Raw genomic sequence first — 18,800 nt, 5'->3', positions numbered from 1 at the left:
TATGGATGGAAAATAGCAGAACTGAAAGGAAGAATCAGCTTTTCTTCTTAAGGTTTTGGGATTTGTTTGTATATTGAACTTCCGCTTTTCTGTTGTGGGAAGTAGGATCTAATATCTTTTAATGTAGCCTTTACTTCTAGCAGTGGAAGTTACTGCCTTTACAGGTACAATTGTCTTGGTAGTTTTAGCTAAAAGCTTGCCATCCACTGTAGAATCATAGAATCGAAGCATGTTAAGGGGTCGCAAGGGACATCTAGTCCCAACCCCCACTGCTAAGGGCAGGGACACCTCCCACTAGATGAGGTTGCTCAAGGCCTTATCCAACCTGGCCTTGAACTCTGCCAGGGTTCAGGCATCCACGGCCCTGGAAAGATGGTTCATTTTCATCCACAACCTATATGGAAAGACAGGTCTGTTTTGTACATAAACTTAAAGGGGATGGATTGCTTCTTGTCATTCCAGTCAATCTATGTGAGAATTATGACTTTGTGGAAGCATGTTTGGTTCTGTGAATGTTTGTTCTTCATTTGCTGACGTTGATCCCAGTGTGCTAGGAAAAACCTCTAGACCTGATGAGCTTGTTGGAACTGATAGAGGTTGATGCCATGGTTTGGATAAAGGTTCTTGTTGGGCCTCTCTCTTGGCAAAAAGGTTGTGTGTTGAAAGAGAAAAGGAACTTAGTTGCTGCTTGGCAGACCACATGTTACTTAGCAGCACGGACTAGGCTGACTCAATAAAGGAGTAGGTGATAAGCATGTCTGATGTTATGCCTCCTGTCTTGTTAAGTAAGTCTCCTATAGCTTACCTAACCATAGCAACTTATTTGAAACTTTCCTTGCTATTACAAGTAGTGTGGCTTTCTCTTCCTGTGTGACACCAGCAGAGAAGGTGGAGGTAAAGATCGCAGTTGCTGGTAGCAGGCTGGTAGGAATATGGCCCTCACACATGTCCGTCTGTTGGGCAGTAATTTTAACACATGCTGTTTCTCATGGATTAATAGAAAAAATATTATATTAGAGGGAACAGAAATGGTGGATCATTGCACTCATTTTGAAAAGGGAGCAAAACTGTGCGAGTAAAGACCCAAGAATCAGCTTTCAGAGGTTGATCTCTGCTGCTGTTGATGTTCTGATTAGTGCTTGGACATGGCCAACACCCTTTGCTGTAGTTGGTCAAGGGTGTGCTTAAATAGTCAGAAATGTGAGGATTTGTATGGGAGGGCTAAAAATTATTTCTGCTTTTCTAAACCCTCTCAAGTTCAAAAAAACATTTCAACTAGGTCCATAGTAAGTAAATATCACAGACCTGTGGACTCACACCCAAACACAGGGTGTTAAAGGTAAAATTTTCCTATCAAGCAAGTAAAGATTTGCCTGTCATCTTATTCTCAGTGAGGAAGTAATGTTGCTACCAAATAGTAAGGCAAGATAATTTAATATCTTAGTAGCAATGATATTTTTTGTTTTGAAGCAGTAAGTGTGTAGTCTTTTTATTCCACTTCTCTTATGCATTCACTGTGCAATATAATAGTGTTATATAAACTTTTGCAAGCCAGTGTTTGGGTATGCAGCACTACTTTGATTTCTTCTTTTCCCCAGAAATCAACGTCACACACACTCTTGCTCTCCAGAAATCCTCTTATTGAAGGATGTACAAGGGCAGTCTGTCATCCAACAGAGAGGAGGTTTGCTGAAAACCTGTTTCTGAAGATAGGAATTTGTGTGTCTGGCACCTATTGGCAGTACTGGTTGTTCTAAAAAGTATAGTGTTTGGTAGGTGAGTAGGAATACTTAGCTGTAACTAGTAGTAGGTGAGCAGAAGAAAGAACAAATATTCCTATTGGCTTTAGTTGAGGCAAGTGTCATTATAGTGATTATAGAGGTAGAATATATCCCACTGGATTTTATTTTCGTCAAGAAATAATGGACTAGGAAGAAGATGTTTTATCAAGGTTCTCTTCCTTAGGACTGTTGTTAGCAAATCCAGTGGGGCAGCTAACTGAACTTCCTGTCTGTGTCATGTTTTGGGGTTTTTTTTGCTTTATGCAAACACAGTAAGTTTCCAGGACTGGAAAATATTTTTTTTTTTTTTTGAGTAGTATGAATAGTAATTCACTGTTAAATGGCTACTCTAAGGTCCGGTGGCAAAACGTGAGTTTACCATTGGAAGTACTATGGAGATGTAGAATTACCAGTTGTGGATTTGATAAAGAGTCTTTTTAGGTTCATGCCGTGGTTTAACCCCAGCCAGCAACCAAGCACTGCACAGCTGCTCACTCACTCACCCAGGATGGGGGACAGAATCAGAAGGGTAAAAGGCAGAGAACTGGTGGGTTGAAATAAAGACAGTTTAATAGGGAAAACAAAAGCCACACAGACAAGCAAAGCAAAACAGGGAATTCATTTACTGCTTCCCATGGGCAGGCAGGTGCTCAGCCATCCCCAGGAGAGCAGAGCCCCATCGCACATAACGGTGACTTGGGAAGAGAAACACCATCACTTCAAATGTCCCCCCTCTTCCCTCTTCTTCCCCTCAATTTATATACTGAGCATGATGTCATATGGTACGGAATATCCCCTTGGTCAGTTTGGGTCACCTGTCCGAGCTGTGTCTCCTCCCAACCTCCTAAACACCCCCAGCCCCCTGGCCAGTGTGGCAGTATGAAAAGCAGAAGAGGCCTTGGCTCTGTGTAAGCTCTGCTCAGCAATAACAAGAATATTTCATATTGTCAACCCTTTATTCAGCACAAATCCAGAACACAGTCCCTACTAGCCACTGTGAAGAAAATTAGCCTTACCACAGCCAAAATCAGCATAATGAGGCATCTTTACACAGATCTTTAGGGTTTTTCTAGCTCACCTGGCTAGTAGATGCTGAGGAAACTGAAGTAGTCCACATTCTCTACAAAACAAGTCTTTATAACTTCAAATGAGGATGTTTTCCTGTAAGTAGCCTAGGAAAAACTAACACTTTAGCTTACTGGCTGGTTAAGTCAAGATCTGATTCTGCTTAGTGTAATTTAATGTGACACTTGGTCTGAATGTGATACTGTGTTAGGTGTTCATCTGGCTGACTGACTTTTTTCTGGTGAAAAGAACAAACTCTCTAGAACACATGTATAAATCAGTTAATAATTAATTAATGTTATACTAGTAATGAAGTTAAGTTACTGTGTCCTTATGCTTTTCTATAATGAAAAAAAAAGTTTTTTCTAGGAGAGATGGAACTGAGGGAACAAACTGTACTCTGGACAAAAGTCATTGCTTTAATTCTGTATTACAGCCACTTATAACTCTCGATAATATTGACTTTTAAAGGTCTCTTTTGTTATTGCAGTTAGGACTGCTGATAGATCAGAAAACATCTGTAGAGACTTTGAAGTTCTGAAGTGAAATCACATTATCACAAATAGGGTTGTTGGAATTACTGCTATTGCAGCAAGGCCTTCTTTTAAAGGAAATGAACTAGTTAAGAAAAACTACTTAAATTGTGTTTCCTATAAAACAGAACTTTTTGGTACTAAATATGCAGCAACTGATGTTGCATTCTGTACAACTGACTAACCAGCTGCATAGTGAGGAGTGTATTTAACCTCAAGAAGACAGGGTAAGGTTAAACCCGAAGATGCTCATATTAATGCCCCTTTCATCTCTTTTTATTAGTTATAGGCAAATCATGCATTGAATCATTTTTAGTACGAGGTAAACATGTTCTGTTCCTCAGCTTGAGGTCATCTCTGAAAAGTATGGATATCAGCAGTTGCAAAGTAGTACATCTGTAAGGAGACTTCTTTAGGGTTGTTGATTACACTAGTAGGTAAGCCTTCTGGAACACTGTCGAAGTATCTCTCTAGGGGGAGCTGTAATTTGCTTTTGTCTGGATGAGTCTCTGGTAAGTGCATAGTGAACCATAATTAAGGTTTTTCCTAGTACCTTTAGATATCTACAGAACCAGTAAGTATCAAGGATCTTTACATGAAATTGCCTAGTAAATTTCAGGACAACACAATGTGCTCTTAGCTATCTCTGTTTTACCCTTTTTCCTTTACTGGAAGTGGACTCCACTGTGTCTGTTTCTTATGTTGAGTCGAGACTGTGTGTCAGTTTGTAATTGCAGCTTGACTCAGCTGTGTCTTTGTGTTTGATCTATCCTGATATGTGTGAGATATATGTAAATAAAAACTGTCAGGTTCTACCTCATCGGTCACATAAGGAGCATTGAAATATGAGACTGAAAGCGAGAAGGTTAGATGAGACTGCTAAATAGAGCTACTCTTGTGAGACAGCAAGAATCATGATTCTCCAGCTCCAAGAAGATCTGTGTCGTTTGGTGTTTGTGAAATAGGTCTTCCAACCACGTTTTTCTTTCCCCTTTACAGTAACTTTTATTTTATTTGGTAGGTTGTGTTGACTCAAATGAGTGCAAACAACCATCTTGGCTTCTTATGCACTAACATCCTCTCTTGAAGTGATACCATTTTATTAGCAGCCAACTGTCTAGTGATCCTTTGATTAGACTGAAGTTTCTGTGAAGGTTATCCAGTTATGGAAAGTTAAACTTGATGAGAGATGGCCAGTTCTGAATAGAATGAATGATAAGTTACTGGCTGTGAAATATTAACCTTGCCAGAATTGGTAAGACCAAGCTTTTTGATTTGAGTTGCAGGGACATAAACCAGTGACTTTCAAGTAGCTCATGCCTTGACTGCATACAAGCAAGTTAAGAGAGTAAACACTTGTTCTGTTTCTGTTGCTCTACCTTCAGTTGGTGTCTGAAAGTACCTTCTGCTTGTGTCTCTGAAATCTCCCATTGTGTCTTTACGTCTTCTACTAAATGAAAAATATTAACTGAATAATCTGTTTGGAAGCCAATAGAAGTTTCCTAAAAGTTAGCAAATTGTTAAACCACGTGACTAAAAGTAGGAAAGTCTTTACCAGCTTTGTCTTTCTACAGTGGTATCTCATCCATGCTTGTGTCCAGTGTCCTGGAAAATATGGATGTACGTAGTACTTACTGGTTATGGTGTTGGAAGAATTAGGTCTAGAAGGATGTAACAAAGATCTTGCCAGCTTTATAGGCATAATAAACAGCATCCTAAAATTTGTTTTGATTTCAGTGGGCTTTTATGCAATTTTTGTGAAATGACTGAATGATGATACTGAAGTTTTTACAAAAACTAATGAACTTGACAATACTTAGTTTTTGCAATACTCAGAGGCGTGTCTGCTGCAAGAAGAATTAATTTGATGGAATAATCTTTCTTATGACTAGAGACGACAAACAGTGTTTTCCCTTGTGTAGTATCTATTTTGAGAAGAATGGTTATGTATTTTCTCTACCTTCTCAGGCTCCTTAGTTGCTTTCACATTTTTCTCAAATCTCTCTTCTTACAGTTTGAGAAGGAAGATGTATCCAGGTAAGGTGTTATCTGTTTGTATTTACCTTTCAGTTTAGAATTGTTTTGCAGTCAGTTTTATGTAGTGAAGTTGACCAAAAATAGTGACATATACAATTTCCATAGAGATTTTCAATGAGGAGCCTACACTGGTGTGATTGTAGTGGATGTTGAACTCCTGATTGAGTATATGGTTTGTTTGTTCTGTTGCCTTTTTTTTTTCTTTCTGGTACCATGTGGAAACCTACATGACATTCCTTTGATCTCAGGGATGTCCAAGGAGGTGTGTGTGAGATGGACAGGAAAGGTGGTCAACCAAGAAGAACAAAGCTTTATTGCAGAAGTGAAGTTCTGTGCCACTATCTTATTCCTCTACCTCTTAGCAGTGCTTTTTGTGCAAAAACAACTGCAAATGGCAGGAAGGTACCAGTGTAAACAATAAAAAAAGCTGGCTTGGTGTTTTAATCAACTTTATCTGAAACTGTACTCTTACTTTTATGTGCAGCATGTTGGATATGAATCTGAACATGAATAACTCTTGACAGCATCTATTTGCATGTCACGATGCTTTACTTGCTGAGTGTGTAACTGACTCTGCTTATTTCCACTTTTCAGTAAGGGAGAGATGTCATTTAAAATGGTAGAAGCTCAACCAGTTGTTGGGGGTGAGACTGACGTCAGTTAACTAAAGTGTGACTGCCTTGTCCCGTGTCTTTACAACCAGGTTCAGAAAAACCTTCATTTTATGGCTGCCTCTGGTATGTAGGTGGCCTGACCAACATCTGACATTGCTGACTGTAGTTCCTTTGATTGAGGTTTTTCTCAGTCCTGCTCTGGTTTATACAGTGTGATTTTAAGAATAGTCTGCCTTGCAAGCAGTGGAAGGCAAAGTAGAAATTCTCCACTTTTTAAAATGTGTTGATTAGCTGCATTTAATTATAGTATTTACTTTCATTGTAAATACCTCTTCTCTGTAAAAAACGAGGGTAGATTTTTTTTAAGACTCAGTTTTCCTGTATCTTCTGGGAATTTTTTGTGACCAGCTGCATTGAAAGGCCACTGCTTTCCAAACCGTAATGGAGCAACCTTTGTTCTTGTGGTTACTGACATCTCATTTTTGAGCTAAATGATGCTGAAGTTTGTTTGGCTTTCTAGTTGTTCAGCAGTTCTTTGGTTAACCAAACTTCTGGCAAAGCTGAGTTCTACCTTACCAACTCCTGGTTTCTCCTTGGTGTGTGGGTGTGGTTTGGGAATTGATGTTCTTTGGTGTCTTTTTTTTTTTTAATTGTTTTGTTTTGTTTTTGGTTTGGTTTGGTTTTGGTTTTCTGTTAAAGCATGATCCCCAACCGAGTCACCTGTATTAGTAAATGTCTCAAATGCGGTATGTTCTATTTATATGAGATTGAATAAGTAAATCTGAATTACCAAACCTGATTTTTGTTCTGACTACAGGAGTTCTTCATCTACAGTGGAAAGCATCTACCAAAACACAGCTCCTCCAAAACAGGCAACACTATCTATCCATTCTGGAAAAACACTGATATTTTAAGCAAATAATCTTGAAACAATTTTTAAAAAGCAGATGGGATATGTTTGCAGTTCAAACCAATAAGTTTGAAATAATATGTAAGCACAAAAATATGTACATTTTGTCCTTTAGAGAAATGAATTTCACTTTTTATTTTTATGTGGAAATTGGTTGTACTGTGTAGAACAGAACTTGTGCATTTCCATTCCGTTCTTGCTGCCTCAAGGCTATTTCTATCTCTGGCAAGGGGAAATAATTTTCCTGTTTTGTAAGAGCTTCGTCATCTCCTAAGTCCCCTTTGAACTTAGTGTTTTTCATGTGTTTCTGTTCCTAGGCTATTAATTGTTAATACCGGGATCTGATGTCAAAGTGTCAAATAAAGCAAGTGTAGGTGACAGAGATGAAGAGTTAGCAGTATCTTTTCCTTGGTCTACTCCCTCAGTTGTTTCTCTGCCAAGACAACATCGAAATGAGGTTTCTCTCATGTTCAGTGTTTCTTTTTGACAATAAACATTAAGGTGTAGTTTAATTTCCAGGTTATTTTTCTGTTGGTTTGTAAAGTAAACTGCTTTTTTCTATAAGAAATTACTATGTCAAGTCTAATGAAATGATAGCTAAAAACTTGGGATTTTTAAGCTCTTTATATTGCAAAGTATTTTCAGTTCTGCATAAATATTAGGAAGTGAAAAGCATCTGTATTTTTGAAATGAAATTTAAATGTTATTTGGCTCATCAAAACGCTAACTCTTTACATCAATACTTTATGAATTAGCTCAAGTTGTGACACATTAGCTTCTGGCTTCTGCTGTAATGCTGAGAGTTGCTTTCTCTCTTAACATCTGGAAAAATATGCAGTCGTGGGTAGTGTTTTCTCATGCCACTGCCCATTTAAGCAGCAGTTGAGTTCTGTCCTTATGTGACGTAGTCATCCAGTTGTTAGCACACAGGAAAGATGTCCATAACAGATTATGTTTCATAAATTCTCAGAATTACTTTTTTTAGTTCGTGAAGGTACTATCTGAACTTTGTAGATGCATATAGGTTTGTTACCTTGCTGCTGTTACTGTAGATGAAAAAAATAATTCATAACTGAATATATTTATTTTGAACTGAGTAGTTTTACAAGCTAAACTTACACAACTTCAGACCAGTGAGCTCACACTGTTGTTCATCTCCATCATTCCTTTTGGTGAAGTAGTCATTTCTATATTTAATGCTTCAGAGTGTTGTCCACAAAAATCAGATTCATTACGCAATGTGCAATAAGCCAATAATTACATAGTCAAGAGAGACATTGATTACTTATTTATTTTGGAGTTATACAAGGTTGGGTGCTCAGTGGCATTCCACAAATCAAGCACACCCCTCATGGGTGTGGACTTTCCATGCCATTATTTATACACAGAAGTTCAGTGTTAGTGACTGCCCAAGTACAGCCCCTCTATTATGATTGATTAGTAATTTCCATACAAGTTACATAATCCTAGCTAACTTCTACACATGCTCAGGGGAAGGGTGTTTACCTGGGCAGGGGTCTTTTTTACCTGTAGGCATGATTTTTAGTATTGTAATGAAAGTAGGTCAATTATAGGATACATGGACCTTGAGTCTTTTGCCAAAATGGCAACATATGCATAGACATACATTACATCCTTAAAGCTTGTTAGTTCCAGGTTGTCCTTGAGTGGGGAATGCTAACTACCACTTATTCTACTGGCATACAACAATATCTTGATTTACTTCATCTTTAGAACATGTTAGCTCCAGAAATTCCTTGACTAAGGGATGCTAGCTGCTATCTGTTTGTCTTCTTTCCTGCTGATCTGTCTTAAAAGTATACAATGATAAAACATCACAGATCATCCTAACTTAAGATAATCTTGATGTGTTACGCATTTTGCAACAAGTGGACTGCTTTAGAGGGTGAAAGCAAGCAGGTGTTGGTTAAAGCAACAAGATTAAATCCATGTAATCTGTGAAACAGATATTTTATAAGGAGAATGTACTTTTGTTGGGAAGCAACAGTGTTCAGAAACTACTCAAAAAGGAATCAGTACTTGCATTATTGGTTTGATTCTATGAAAGGGATTCTGACAGTAAATTTGGTAGCATAAAAGCGTCTTCAGCTGAAAGTTGTAGCCTGGGAATTGAGTTGAACAAATGCTCCACAGAGTAATGTCAGAACTACAGATAACTGTGTAACATTGTGTAACAAACTACATCAGTTCCACGAAACCTGGCTGATGTTTAAGTGAGCAGGTTTTGCTTAGCTAAACTGTAGGATTGTGTGTTTTTTCAGACTTGTAATTTGGAGACACAAGAGATGGTGTCCGTGGTTATTCTCATTGGAGTCCTTCAGTAGTTAGCACTCTGCCTGAAAAATGTGAACTTGATGCAGGGGAAAAAAGACGTTATGAAAACTAATGTTTGCAAGAACCAAAGATATTTTGTCTAATACTGATTTTGCTGCTGCGAGCTTGTTTATAGCACCCAAAGATAGTAAGTACATCTGCTGTTTTGCATCTAGTGAATCAAAAAGTATGAACTTTTAAGTAACACAGTGTCCTGTGTTCTAGCTCTTGCGCTATTTTCATGGGATCTTTTCTATTTTCTTATGTATTGATCAACATTGAAGGAAGCTGAACTCTGAGAAAGTACTGTTGCTATTTTATCTGAATCTGTGGGCTTTTTGCTAGGGGCAGGATGCCTCTCCTCTGATTTTAGAAAGTTGCTTCTGAGCTTGTCAGCTAAGATTTATTTGAAGTCCCTTAAGTCCTGTGAGATGTATTGCTATACAGAATGAAAGATGTGTTATACCTTCTCTTGGGTTGAGAAATTATAGATCTCTCAATGAAGCCTCTTTTTCTCTTTTTGTAGAATCCAGTCAGTGACTTCCAAACTAGTATCTGAGTTTCCCACGGAGCTGCAGGATCATTTTGACCTAGAATTGATTGCTTTTTTGAGAAGAAGGAAAGTGTGGGGCTGAATTACAGAAGACAAATGAGTACAAAAGTAATTAGATGTGTCCATATGCAAATGAAATTTTGACAAAGGCATCTCAAAGTGCGTGTGTTTGCTAAATACTTAACTGTTGTCATAGATTACCATGTTTTGCACTATCTTAATATGTGGGCTTTCCAAGGAGAGGTGTTACTGCTAACTTTATGGTTTTTCAAGTAATCTTAAAACTCTTCTCTATTTAGTACTGACAAAATAAAGCTGTGACTGGACAGGTAATGTGGTGTAGCAATAGTATTAAATTCTGGGTAGTATTTTTTCATGATTATCCTATTTGGTCTCATTTGTCTGTTGAATTAATATGAGTCTTCTTCATGTTATCTTTGTATTTTTGAGATAACACTTTTGGTGGGGCTTTTTTTCCTCTGCCCAATTAGTAATCTTTTTTGATTTTGTAAAGCTTTCTACACTGTCTCTCACAGAATCCTTCTGGACAAAATGTTCAGCGCACAGCTGGATAAACACATCATGCAGTGGGTGAGCAATTGACTGAGGAGTCGAGCACAGAGGGTGATAGTGAATGGGGTGACATCAGGCTGGTGACCTGTCACTAGTGGGGTGCCACAGGGCTCCATCTTGGGCCCTGTGCTCTTCAACATCTTCATAAATGGCTTGGATGCAGGACTGGAAGGGACACTATCGATGAGGAGGTTCAGAGACATAGCAACACGATCCACATGATCAAAGCAATGTCCCATTTATTATTTAAATCAGTTAACTTTTATACAGTTTAGTTTGCTCAGGGTACATGCTCACAACAAGATGATTGGATAGCTCAGTTTGTGCACGCGTCTAATGCTCTCAGTTTATTGGATCTGAGGCTCTGTCCATGCAACCTAAAATAATTCTTGGCATAGAAACCTCTTTATAATTAATCTGCTTTTAGGGGTTTTCTAAATCTGCAGGTGTACTTTTATTTCTAGGTTCTCAAGGTTTTTTTACTATAAACATATTATGTTATCAAACCTTATAATTAGACACACAGCTAACAAGTATAAACATCACATATTTTCACACAGCCTGTAAGTATAAACAATACAGCTTGTCACTTCCATGGCAAGCAAGGCCTACAGAGAAATCTCTCTGTTCCGGCAACAGGACACTAAGCAAATTTGCAGATGATACAAAACTGGGAGGAGCTCTTGACTCCCTTGAAGGCAGGAAGGCCCTGCAGAGAGACCTTGACAAATTAGAGGACTGAGCAATCACCGACCATATGAAGTTCAACAAAGTAAAGTGCTGGATTCTGCACCTGGGATGGGGCAACCCTGGATATAAATAAAGACTGGGGAATGAAATGCTGGAAACCAGTGCCAGGAAAGGGACCAGGGGGTCCTGGTCGATGGCAAGTTGAATATGAGTCATTAGTGCCCTGGCAGCCAGGAGGGCCAACCGTGTCCTGGGGGGCATCAGGCAAAGCATCGCCAGCTGGTCGAGGGAGGGGATTGTCCCGCTCTGTTCTGCACTGGAGTGGCCTCAGCTGGAATATTGTGTGCAGTTTTGGGCACTGCAATATAGGAAAGTTATTAAGCTCTTAGAGAGTGTCCAAAGGAGGGCAACAAACGTCTGTCAGATTGACTTTCTTGGCTTTGCAAAACATCAGTATCTCTAAGTTGTGTAAACTTAATTGTTTTCAAGCCTACTTGAATCTTGATAAGGATGCATCATAAAGATGTGAAATACTGCAGTTATCAAGCAGAAAAAAAAAATATGATTCAAGAAATGTCATTTTGAGACAGCTTTAGTTTGTTAAATCCTGTGTCAATGATTTTCTGAAATCTATGGAAAAGCCTGAGTCAATTTTTGTCATGCCATCTAGTGGCAGGTTTACTTCTATTCCTGTGTTTTAAATTGTTGGACTGATGTGTGCTCTGGAAAAGGTGCAGTAAAAATCTATGGCTTGCAGCATTAGCCATCGTTGTACTGAGGCATATAGTTGTTAAACTGTTTCTCTTGGCACTGACTTAAACGTTAATGTATTTCTTTTTACGGATAGAATGTCTGAAAAAAGGCTTTATTGTCCTTTTTGTGGATTTAACTGCAGTTCGTATTTCCTGAAGTTTTCTGCTGTATGTGAGTGGCCGTTATAACATGGACATACTGAAGCAGGACCTTTGGTACTTGCTGCAGGACAAACCTGGATTAGGTGAAGGAAATAAATGAAGAACTGCATCAGCCTCAGTCTCTCCACATTTCAGCTGTGTCAGCTGGAAGCTGAACTGTTGGAATGAGCACTTGAAAATGAGAACTTTACTGGTCTTTAACTGAATGTGAAAGTGTCCATTGTTTTGGGCTGCTTCTGTACTCTGAGGAATAGATAAACTTTATCAATCAGTTGATTTTATTTTTTATATTGGCATATATTATGTGCATACCTGTATACATTTGTATACTAAATATAGTTTAAGGTCTTTAAGATGCTGTGTATGGTATGTAACACTTCACTCAATTTTTTTGTCAAACAGATTTAATTTACAGGTAGATTTTAACAGACTACTGGAAACAAGTGAATATGTTCTGAGTACTTTGCAAACCTTTTCTATCTTGTTAGGAATATGATGAATCCTAGAACTTAATCTGGGAGGAGCTGTTCTAGGTACTTCAGTTGCAGTCTTTTTTTTTTTTTTCTTTACATTTTAGAATGACATAACTTTTGTTGTAATGGGCATGGATTGGAGTAGAAAATGGCTATACTTCTCTTCTAGTGCTTCCAGCATTTTTTTTTTCTATATATTCCCTCTATTCTATAGGGAATCTCAGCCACAGTAAGAGAGAAATTCCAGGCTAACCTTCAAACTAGGCTCGAAAACCTTTCCACAGATTCCGCAGATTCCTCCCCTGAATCAACTTGGCACCATATTAAACACAGCATCCTGCAGTCCTCTGAAGAATCTTTAGGGTTCTCCCTCAAGAAGAACAAGGACTGATTTGATGAAAACAATCAAGAAATCCAAGACTTGTTGAGGAAGAAGAGAACCGCCCACCAAGCACACCTTGCACTGCCATCCTGTCACACAAGAAAAGCAGCCTTTCGTCTTGCATGCAGCAAGCTCCAACAGAAACTCCGTGACATCCAGAACAAGTGGTGGATTGATCTAGCTGAAAAAACTCAACTATGCGCAGATAGGGGTGATCACAAAGGATTCTATGAGGCCCTGAAAACAGCATATGGGCCTACATACCAGGTACAAAGCCCTCTACTCAGCGCTGATGGGCAAATGCTTCTTACAGATAAAACCTCCATTCTGAATCGATGGTCTGAACACTTTCAGACTCTTTTCAGTACCAACCGTGTAGTCCAAGACTCAGCAATTCAGTCCATCACACAACAACTGGTAAAGTATGAATTGGATACTGCCCCCACTTTGGGAGAAACCCTCAAGGCCATACAGCAGGTGAAAATCAACAAGGCAGCTGGGGTTGATGGAATTCCACCCAAAGTCTGGAAACATGGGGGCCTTGCACTCCATGCTAAATTTCACAAGTTTGTGGTGTGCTGTTGGGAACTAGGCAAACTACCATCAGACCTTTGTGATGCAGTCATCATCACTTTGTATAAGAAGAAAGGTACTAAATCAGACTGTTCAAATTACCGTGGTATTACTCTGCTCTCCATTGCTGGCAAAATCCTGGCAAGAATACTTTTGAACAGATTAATACCCGCTATAGCAGAAGGAATTCTACCTGATAGTCAGTGTGGTTTCAGAGCCAACAGGAGTACCACAGACACGGTATTTGTTCTCAGACAACTGCAAGAGAAGTGTAGGGAACAGAACAGAGGACTCTATGTAACCTTTGTCGACCTCACCAAGGCTTTTGATACTGTGAGCAGAAAAGGTCTGTGGCAGATTTTGGAACGTTTAGGTTGTCCCCCCAGGTTCCTTAAAATGATCATCTCACTCCACAAGGATCAATGCGGCCAAGTCAGATATGGCAACACACTCTCCGAACCCTTTCTAATAAAGAATGGTGTGAAACAAGGCTGTGTTCTCGATCCTACCCTATTCACAGTCTTTTTCAGCATGATGCTCCAAAGGGCCATGGCAGACCTCGATGATCAGGACGGTATCTATATTTGATATCGTACTGATGGAAGCCTTTTCAGTCTAAGTCGACTGAAGGCCCGCACTAAGACCTTAAACCATCTTGTCTTGGAGCTGCTTTATGCTGATGATGCCGCCCTTGTTGCCCACACAGAAGCAGCTCTGCAGCGTTTAACATCCTGCTTTGCAGACGCTGCTGAGCTCTTTGGGCTGGAAGTCAGCTTAAAGAAGACTGAAGTTCTCTATCAACCTGCACCTCAGGAAGTCTTCCATCATCCCCACATCACCATTGGTGAATCAGAGCTCAAATCAGTCCAGCAGTTTAATTACCCAGGTAGCCTCATCTCCTCGGATGGTAAGATTGACGGAGAGATAGACAACAGGTTAGCAAAGGCATACAGTGCTTTCCGTAAGCTTCATAAAAGCGTATGGTGTAATAAACACCTGAAGAAAAGCACCAAGATCAGTGTTTACAGAGCCATTGTGCTGTCTACTCTCTTATATGGATCTGAATCATGGGTCATCTACCGCCACCACGTGCGTCTCCTAGGACGCTTCCATCAACGCTGTCTCCGTTCAATCCTAAACATCCACTGGTCAGATTATGTGACCAATACATCTGTTCTAGAACAAGCAGCAGTCACAAGTATTGAGGCCATGTTACTGAGAACACAGCTGCATTGGGCAGGACACGTCTCAAGGATAAAGGACCACCACCTCCCTAAGATCTTGCTTTATGGTGAACTTGCCACCGGCTGCCACAAGAGAGGAGCCCCGAAGAGAAGATACAAGGACTCCCTGAAACAACATCTCAGCCTTGGCCATATTGATCAACATAACTGGTCTACTCTGACCTCCAATCAGGAGACCTGGAGACACACCAGCTATAATGCTGCTGATGCTTTTGAGAAAGCACACAAGATCACCCTTGAGGAGAAAAGACAACGCAGAAAGAATTGTGCCTTGCAGAATTTACCACCTAAGGAGTCTTTCCGCTGTGCCTTCTGCAACCAGACATGCCTGTCTTGCAACTGGACGCGTCTATCTCGTATTGGCCTTTTCAACCACCAACGCGCTTGCAACAAACATGGGTAGAGCCCTTCCCAAATCTTCATTCGCGAAGCCTAGCCATGATGATGATTGGAAATCTCAGAGTCTGTAGAGACAACTGCAGACTTGTGTGAGTCAGGAGAAGTAGGACCAAGACATCAAATTGAATGCTTTCTAATACCTATTTTACATGCGGTGGGAATGGGAATGCGTGGGAAACTTCGGAAAAAGACTATGGATTGGATTTTTTGTTTGGTGTTTTTTGGTTGGTTGGTGGTTGGTTTGTTGGTTTTTTTTAGCATAGAAGTCCCCTTCAGTGATGTCTTTAGCTCCCTTGAGGAATCTTGTGAGAGACTGTGACTATTCCCTGTGCCTTGGTATGTGAGGAAAAATACCAAGGCTGTACTTCATTATGCTAAATGTTTAGATGTGCATTTGACCAGTGTGAATAACAGGGATCAAAATTCAGAGGAAGCCAGGCAGAGGAGGTACTTGTTTAGACAGAATGCAAATTTTCACTCCATTTCTTCTTGTATGTAGGTGCTGCTCATATACAAAGTTTGGAAAGAGCCTGCAAGGGTTCATGTCACAGATATCTTTGCATTTTTCTGTAAATTTCTGCTTGTTACTGTTCTTTATTACGTACATGACAGTTAAAAGTACCTTGACTTTTGCTTGTCAAGTTTGTTGTCCTAGGAGAATTGGAAGTGTGCTCAAAAAACCCATAAGTGTTTTTTATTTGTCTGTTTTGCTGAATTTCTCCTCTTGTCTACAAGTGACTAGAGGAGGCAACCAGTCTTCGGAGAAGGACTTTATTAGAACACTGGTGACGTCTCAGTATCTGGAGTGAGACAGGGGTAAGGGTTTCTGTTCAGGGTGTTCCTTTTGGGTTTGTTCAGCTTTTTGAAACTCAGTTCAGTTCTCCTTAGATCAGGAGGATCATTTCATTGGCTGCTGCCAAGTTCTCCCTTTACTTGGCACTGGTGAGGCCACACCTGAAAGACTTGTGAAATTCCTTACTAATGTTATGAACTCATGAATTAAAGGGAGTCTACATGGGATTGAGGAAACTAGACTGGTACTTGGAACAGAGACCTACTGAATCACCAGATGCCAAACTGTGTCTCTGGAGTTCTCAGAGTCTCCAAAAGCTGAAAAGTGTGGAGTGGAGAGGGGTGTCTGAAGGAGGACTGTTTGCCCATTTGTCTTTGCTACACACTTCTACGGACCAGTTTTGGAAACTGGATACAGAAATGGGTGACCTGCAAGCTGAACCATTCTACTCATTTTTACATTTGTGTATCTTCCTTTATTTTAATTTGAAATTTGAACTTAGGTTGAAAGAGCTTTGAATCTAGGTGGAAAGAAACATCTTCTAGATGTCTGGACCAAGCTGTTCACATAACTGCCATTAATGTGTGAGCTGGCTGTATATGCACACTAGCTGTAATGCATCCTGGACCTAGTATATATACTCTGGTGAACTTGCTTATCAGTTACATGCATAGAACACTTTTTCTTTCATGTGTAGATATACTGTTCAGCTAGTGCATCCTGAATATGACAGATGTGCTGTACAAACTCCTGAGGCATACATTTGTATTGCGTTCTGTGATGTATATGGTGGAAGTTTCAGAATCTGAAAAGGAAAATGTCTGTTGTTTAATTTAACTCATGCTAGTCTGACATAGTAGGCCCATAGGAAATCTATTTGTGTAATGATTTGCACTGAAAGCTTAACAGTCAGTAGATTGTGAATACTCTGATTATTACTGTATGTTACAGAATTAAGTGCTGTCTGGTACTGTTAACTTTCTCCTGTGTTAGAAAACATGCACACATTAGATTGAACTTTTCTTTTTTTCTTCTACAGGAAAACTTTGAAGATGCCTTTGAAAACATCCCCGTGTAAGTAGAATTTTTGTTAAAACTATTTATACATATGGAATACTGCAAGCACACCATTTCAGGGAAATATAATTTTATATGCACTGACTACATTCACATTTTTCAGAACAGTTAAGGTCCCCAAGAGTCGGGAGACAGAAGTGTAATTAGGTTGAAGTATTTGTCAACAAATGTGAAAATTGTATAGAATTAAAAATAGGAAATTTAGTAACTCTAGTTACATACGATAGCTCTAGACATTTCTGCATATTGAAGAAATAGTTGCTTAACATGATGGAAGAACTGTGGATCACACATTGTGCAAGACCATCCAAGGAAGATTTTTCAAATGGAAATTGCCATACCTCATGATGTACTGCTGCACAGATGTTCTTCTCTAATGAATCATAGAATCATAGAATCGATTGGGTTGGAAAAGACCTCCGAGATCATCGAGTCCAACCCTTGGTCCAAATCCAGTCCATTTACTAGATCATGGCACTCAGTGCCACGTCCAATCTGTGTTTAAAAATCTCCAGGGATGGTGAATCCACCACCTCTCTGGGCAGCCCATTCCAATGCCTGATTACTCTCTCTGTAAAGAATTTTCTCCTGATATCCAACTTAAATTTCCCCTGGCGGAGCTTAAGCCCATGCCCCCTTGTCCTATTGCTGAGTGCCTGAGAGAAGAGACCAACCCCCACCTGGCTAGAACTTCCCTTCAGGTAGTTATAGACAGTGATGAGGTCACCTCTGAGCCTCCTCTTCTCCAGGCTAAACAACCCCAGCTCCCTCAGTGAGATACAGTCACTTCAGTGGCATTAAATTTCATGCTGAAGCAACACCTTACTTACAATGTGATGAAAAAACATGATGCTGTTCGTAAATGGTTTTAGTTTTTCTCTAGGATTTTTCTGCATTTTTGTGCCATGGAGCACATGAGAAGGGGACTTCGAGTGGTATCCTTGAATTTCTAAAACTCAGCAGTAGCTTCGGACTTAATTGCTAAAATTTCCATGGTCCTGGCAAATTAAATTCTACAGATTTGCCAGACCTTCTGTTTGTATCTTACCTGGAGTAGTGTGGCAGTTTGAGCCACATTAGAAATCCAAAAATCCAATTCCCAGGCTTCCCCCAACCCCTTCCCACAATTTATCCTAACACCGGAGAGAAACTTTCAGGCCAGAGGCTTCTATAGGGGAAGGGAAAGTATATACATTTATTTACACAAATAAATATACTGTACAAAGTAAAAGCAACTATATATATATACATTTCTGTCAGTCCTTTTAGCCCCTTCCTTTAACTTTAGTCCAGAAAGAAGCCTTTCAAGGCTGGAAAGTAACCAGTCCCTCTTGTGGGAGTGTTCCGGGTCTGAACGCTCCCCCCTCACCAAGCTCCAGTTGTTTGTTGCAGTCTCTCCTCCTCATGAAGTCCAAGAACATAGCTTTGAGTCCTTGCTCTTCTGCTGCTGTGTGATTTCTCCCTCTCAGTGTCATACATCGGTTCGTAGGCTGCTGCGGTGTAGTTCAGCTTATCAAGCATCTGCGTCCTGGAAGGTTGATTCCTCCTTTGAGTTTTCAGTTGTCCTCCATTTAAATCACTGCAAGGACATCCTCCAGGCCCCTCTCTCTCGAGGGTCTGTCTCCAATTCTTGCCTGAGAATTTTCTCCCTAGCAATCGAGCCTCCTCCAGCCTGTCCACTTGGCTCTGCTCCAATGCTGAGCCTCGCATCCACTCTTACTAAACAGCGAGAGGGAAAAACAGCCCTCCTCTGCAGCGTGGCTGCAAAGGTAGGGGGGAAAGAAGAAGAGGGCCTGGCTGCAGGGCCTGCCTCTCTCTCTCTCTCTCTCTCTCTCTCTCTCTCTCTCTCTCTCTC

The 18,800-nt window shown here is 40.0% G+C and overlaps 1 protein-coding gene across 8 annotated transcripts in view; it reads left to right on the top strand.

Annotated features, from left to right (window-relative positions):
* The window catches only part of TTC39B (tetratricopeptide repeat domain 39B), a 90,803-nt gene that overhangs the window by 14,909 nt on the left and 57,094 nt on the right, over window positions 1-18,800 (top strand). For 5 of the 8 annotated variants that reach the window (XM_027634614.1, XM_027634616.1, XM_027634613.1 and 2 more), the window contains exon 2: window positions 16,908-16,942. The exons of the other annotated variants lie outside the window; for them this stretch is intronic. In XM_027634614.1, coding sequence (XP_027490415.1) covers window positions 16,908-16,942 — 35 coding nt within the window. The remainder of the gene's footprint in view (window positions 1-16,907; window positions 16,943-18,800) is intronic. 8 annotated transcript variants of the gene reach the window in all.

This window comes from Corapipo altera, unplaced genomic scaffold (genome assembly GCF_003945725.1).
Source record: "Corapipo altera isolate COAL_440 unplaced genomic scaffold, ASM394572v1 61411, whole genome shotgun sequence".
Classification (NCBI taxonomy): Eukaryota; Metazoa; Chordata; class Aves; order Passeriformes; family Pipridae; genus Corapipo; species Corapipo altera.
The sequence above is the reverse complement of the archived record's forward strand: the minus strand, read 5'-3'. Positions and strand labels throughout refer to the sequence as shown.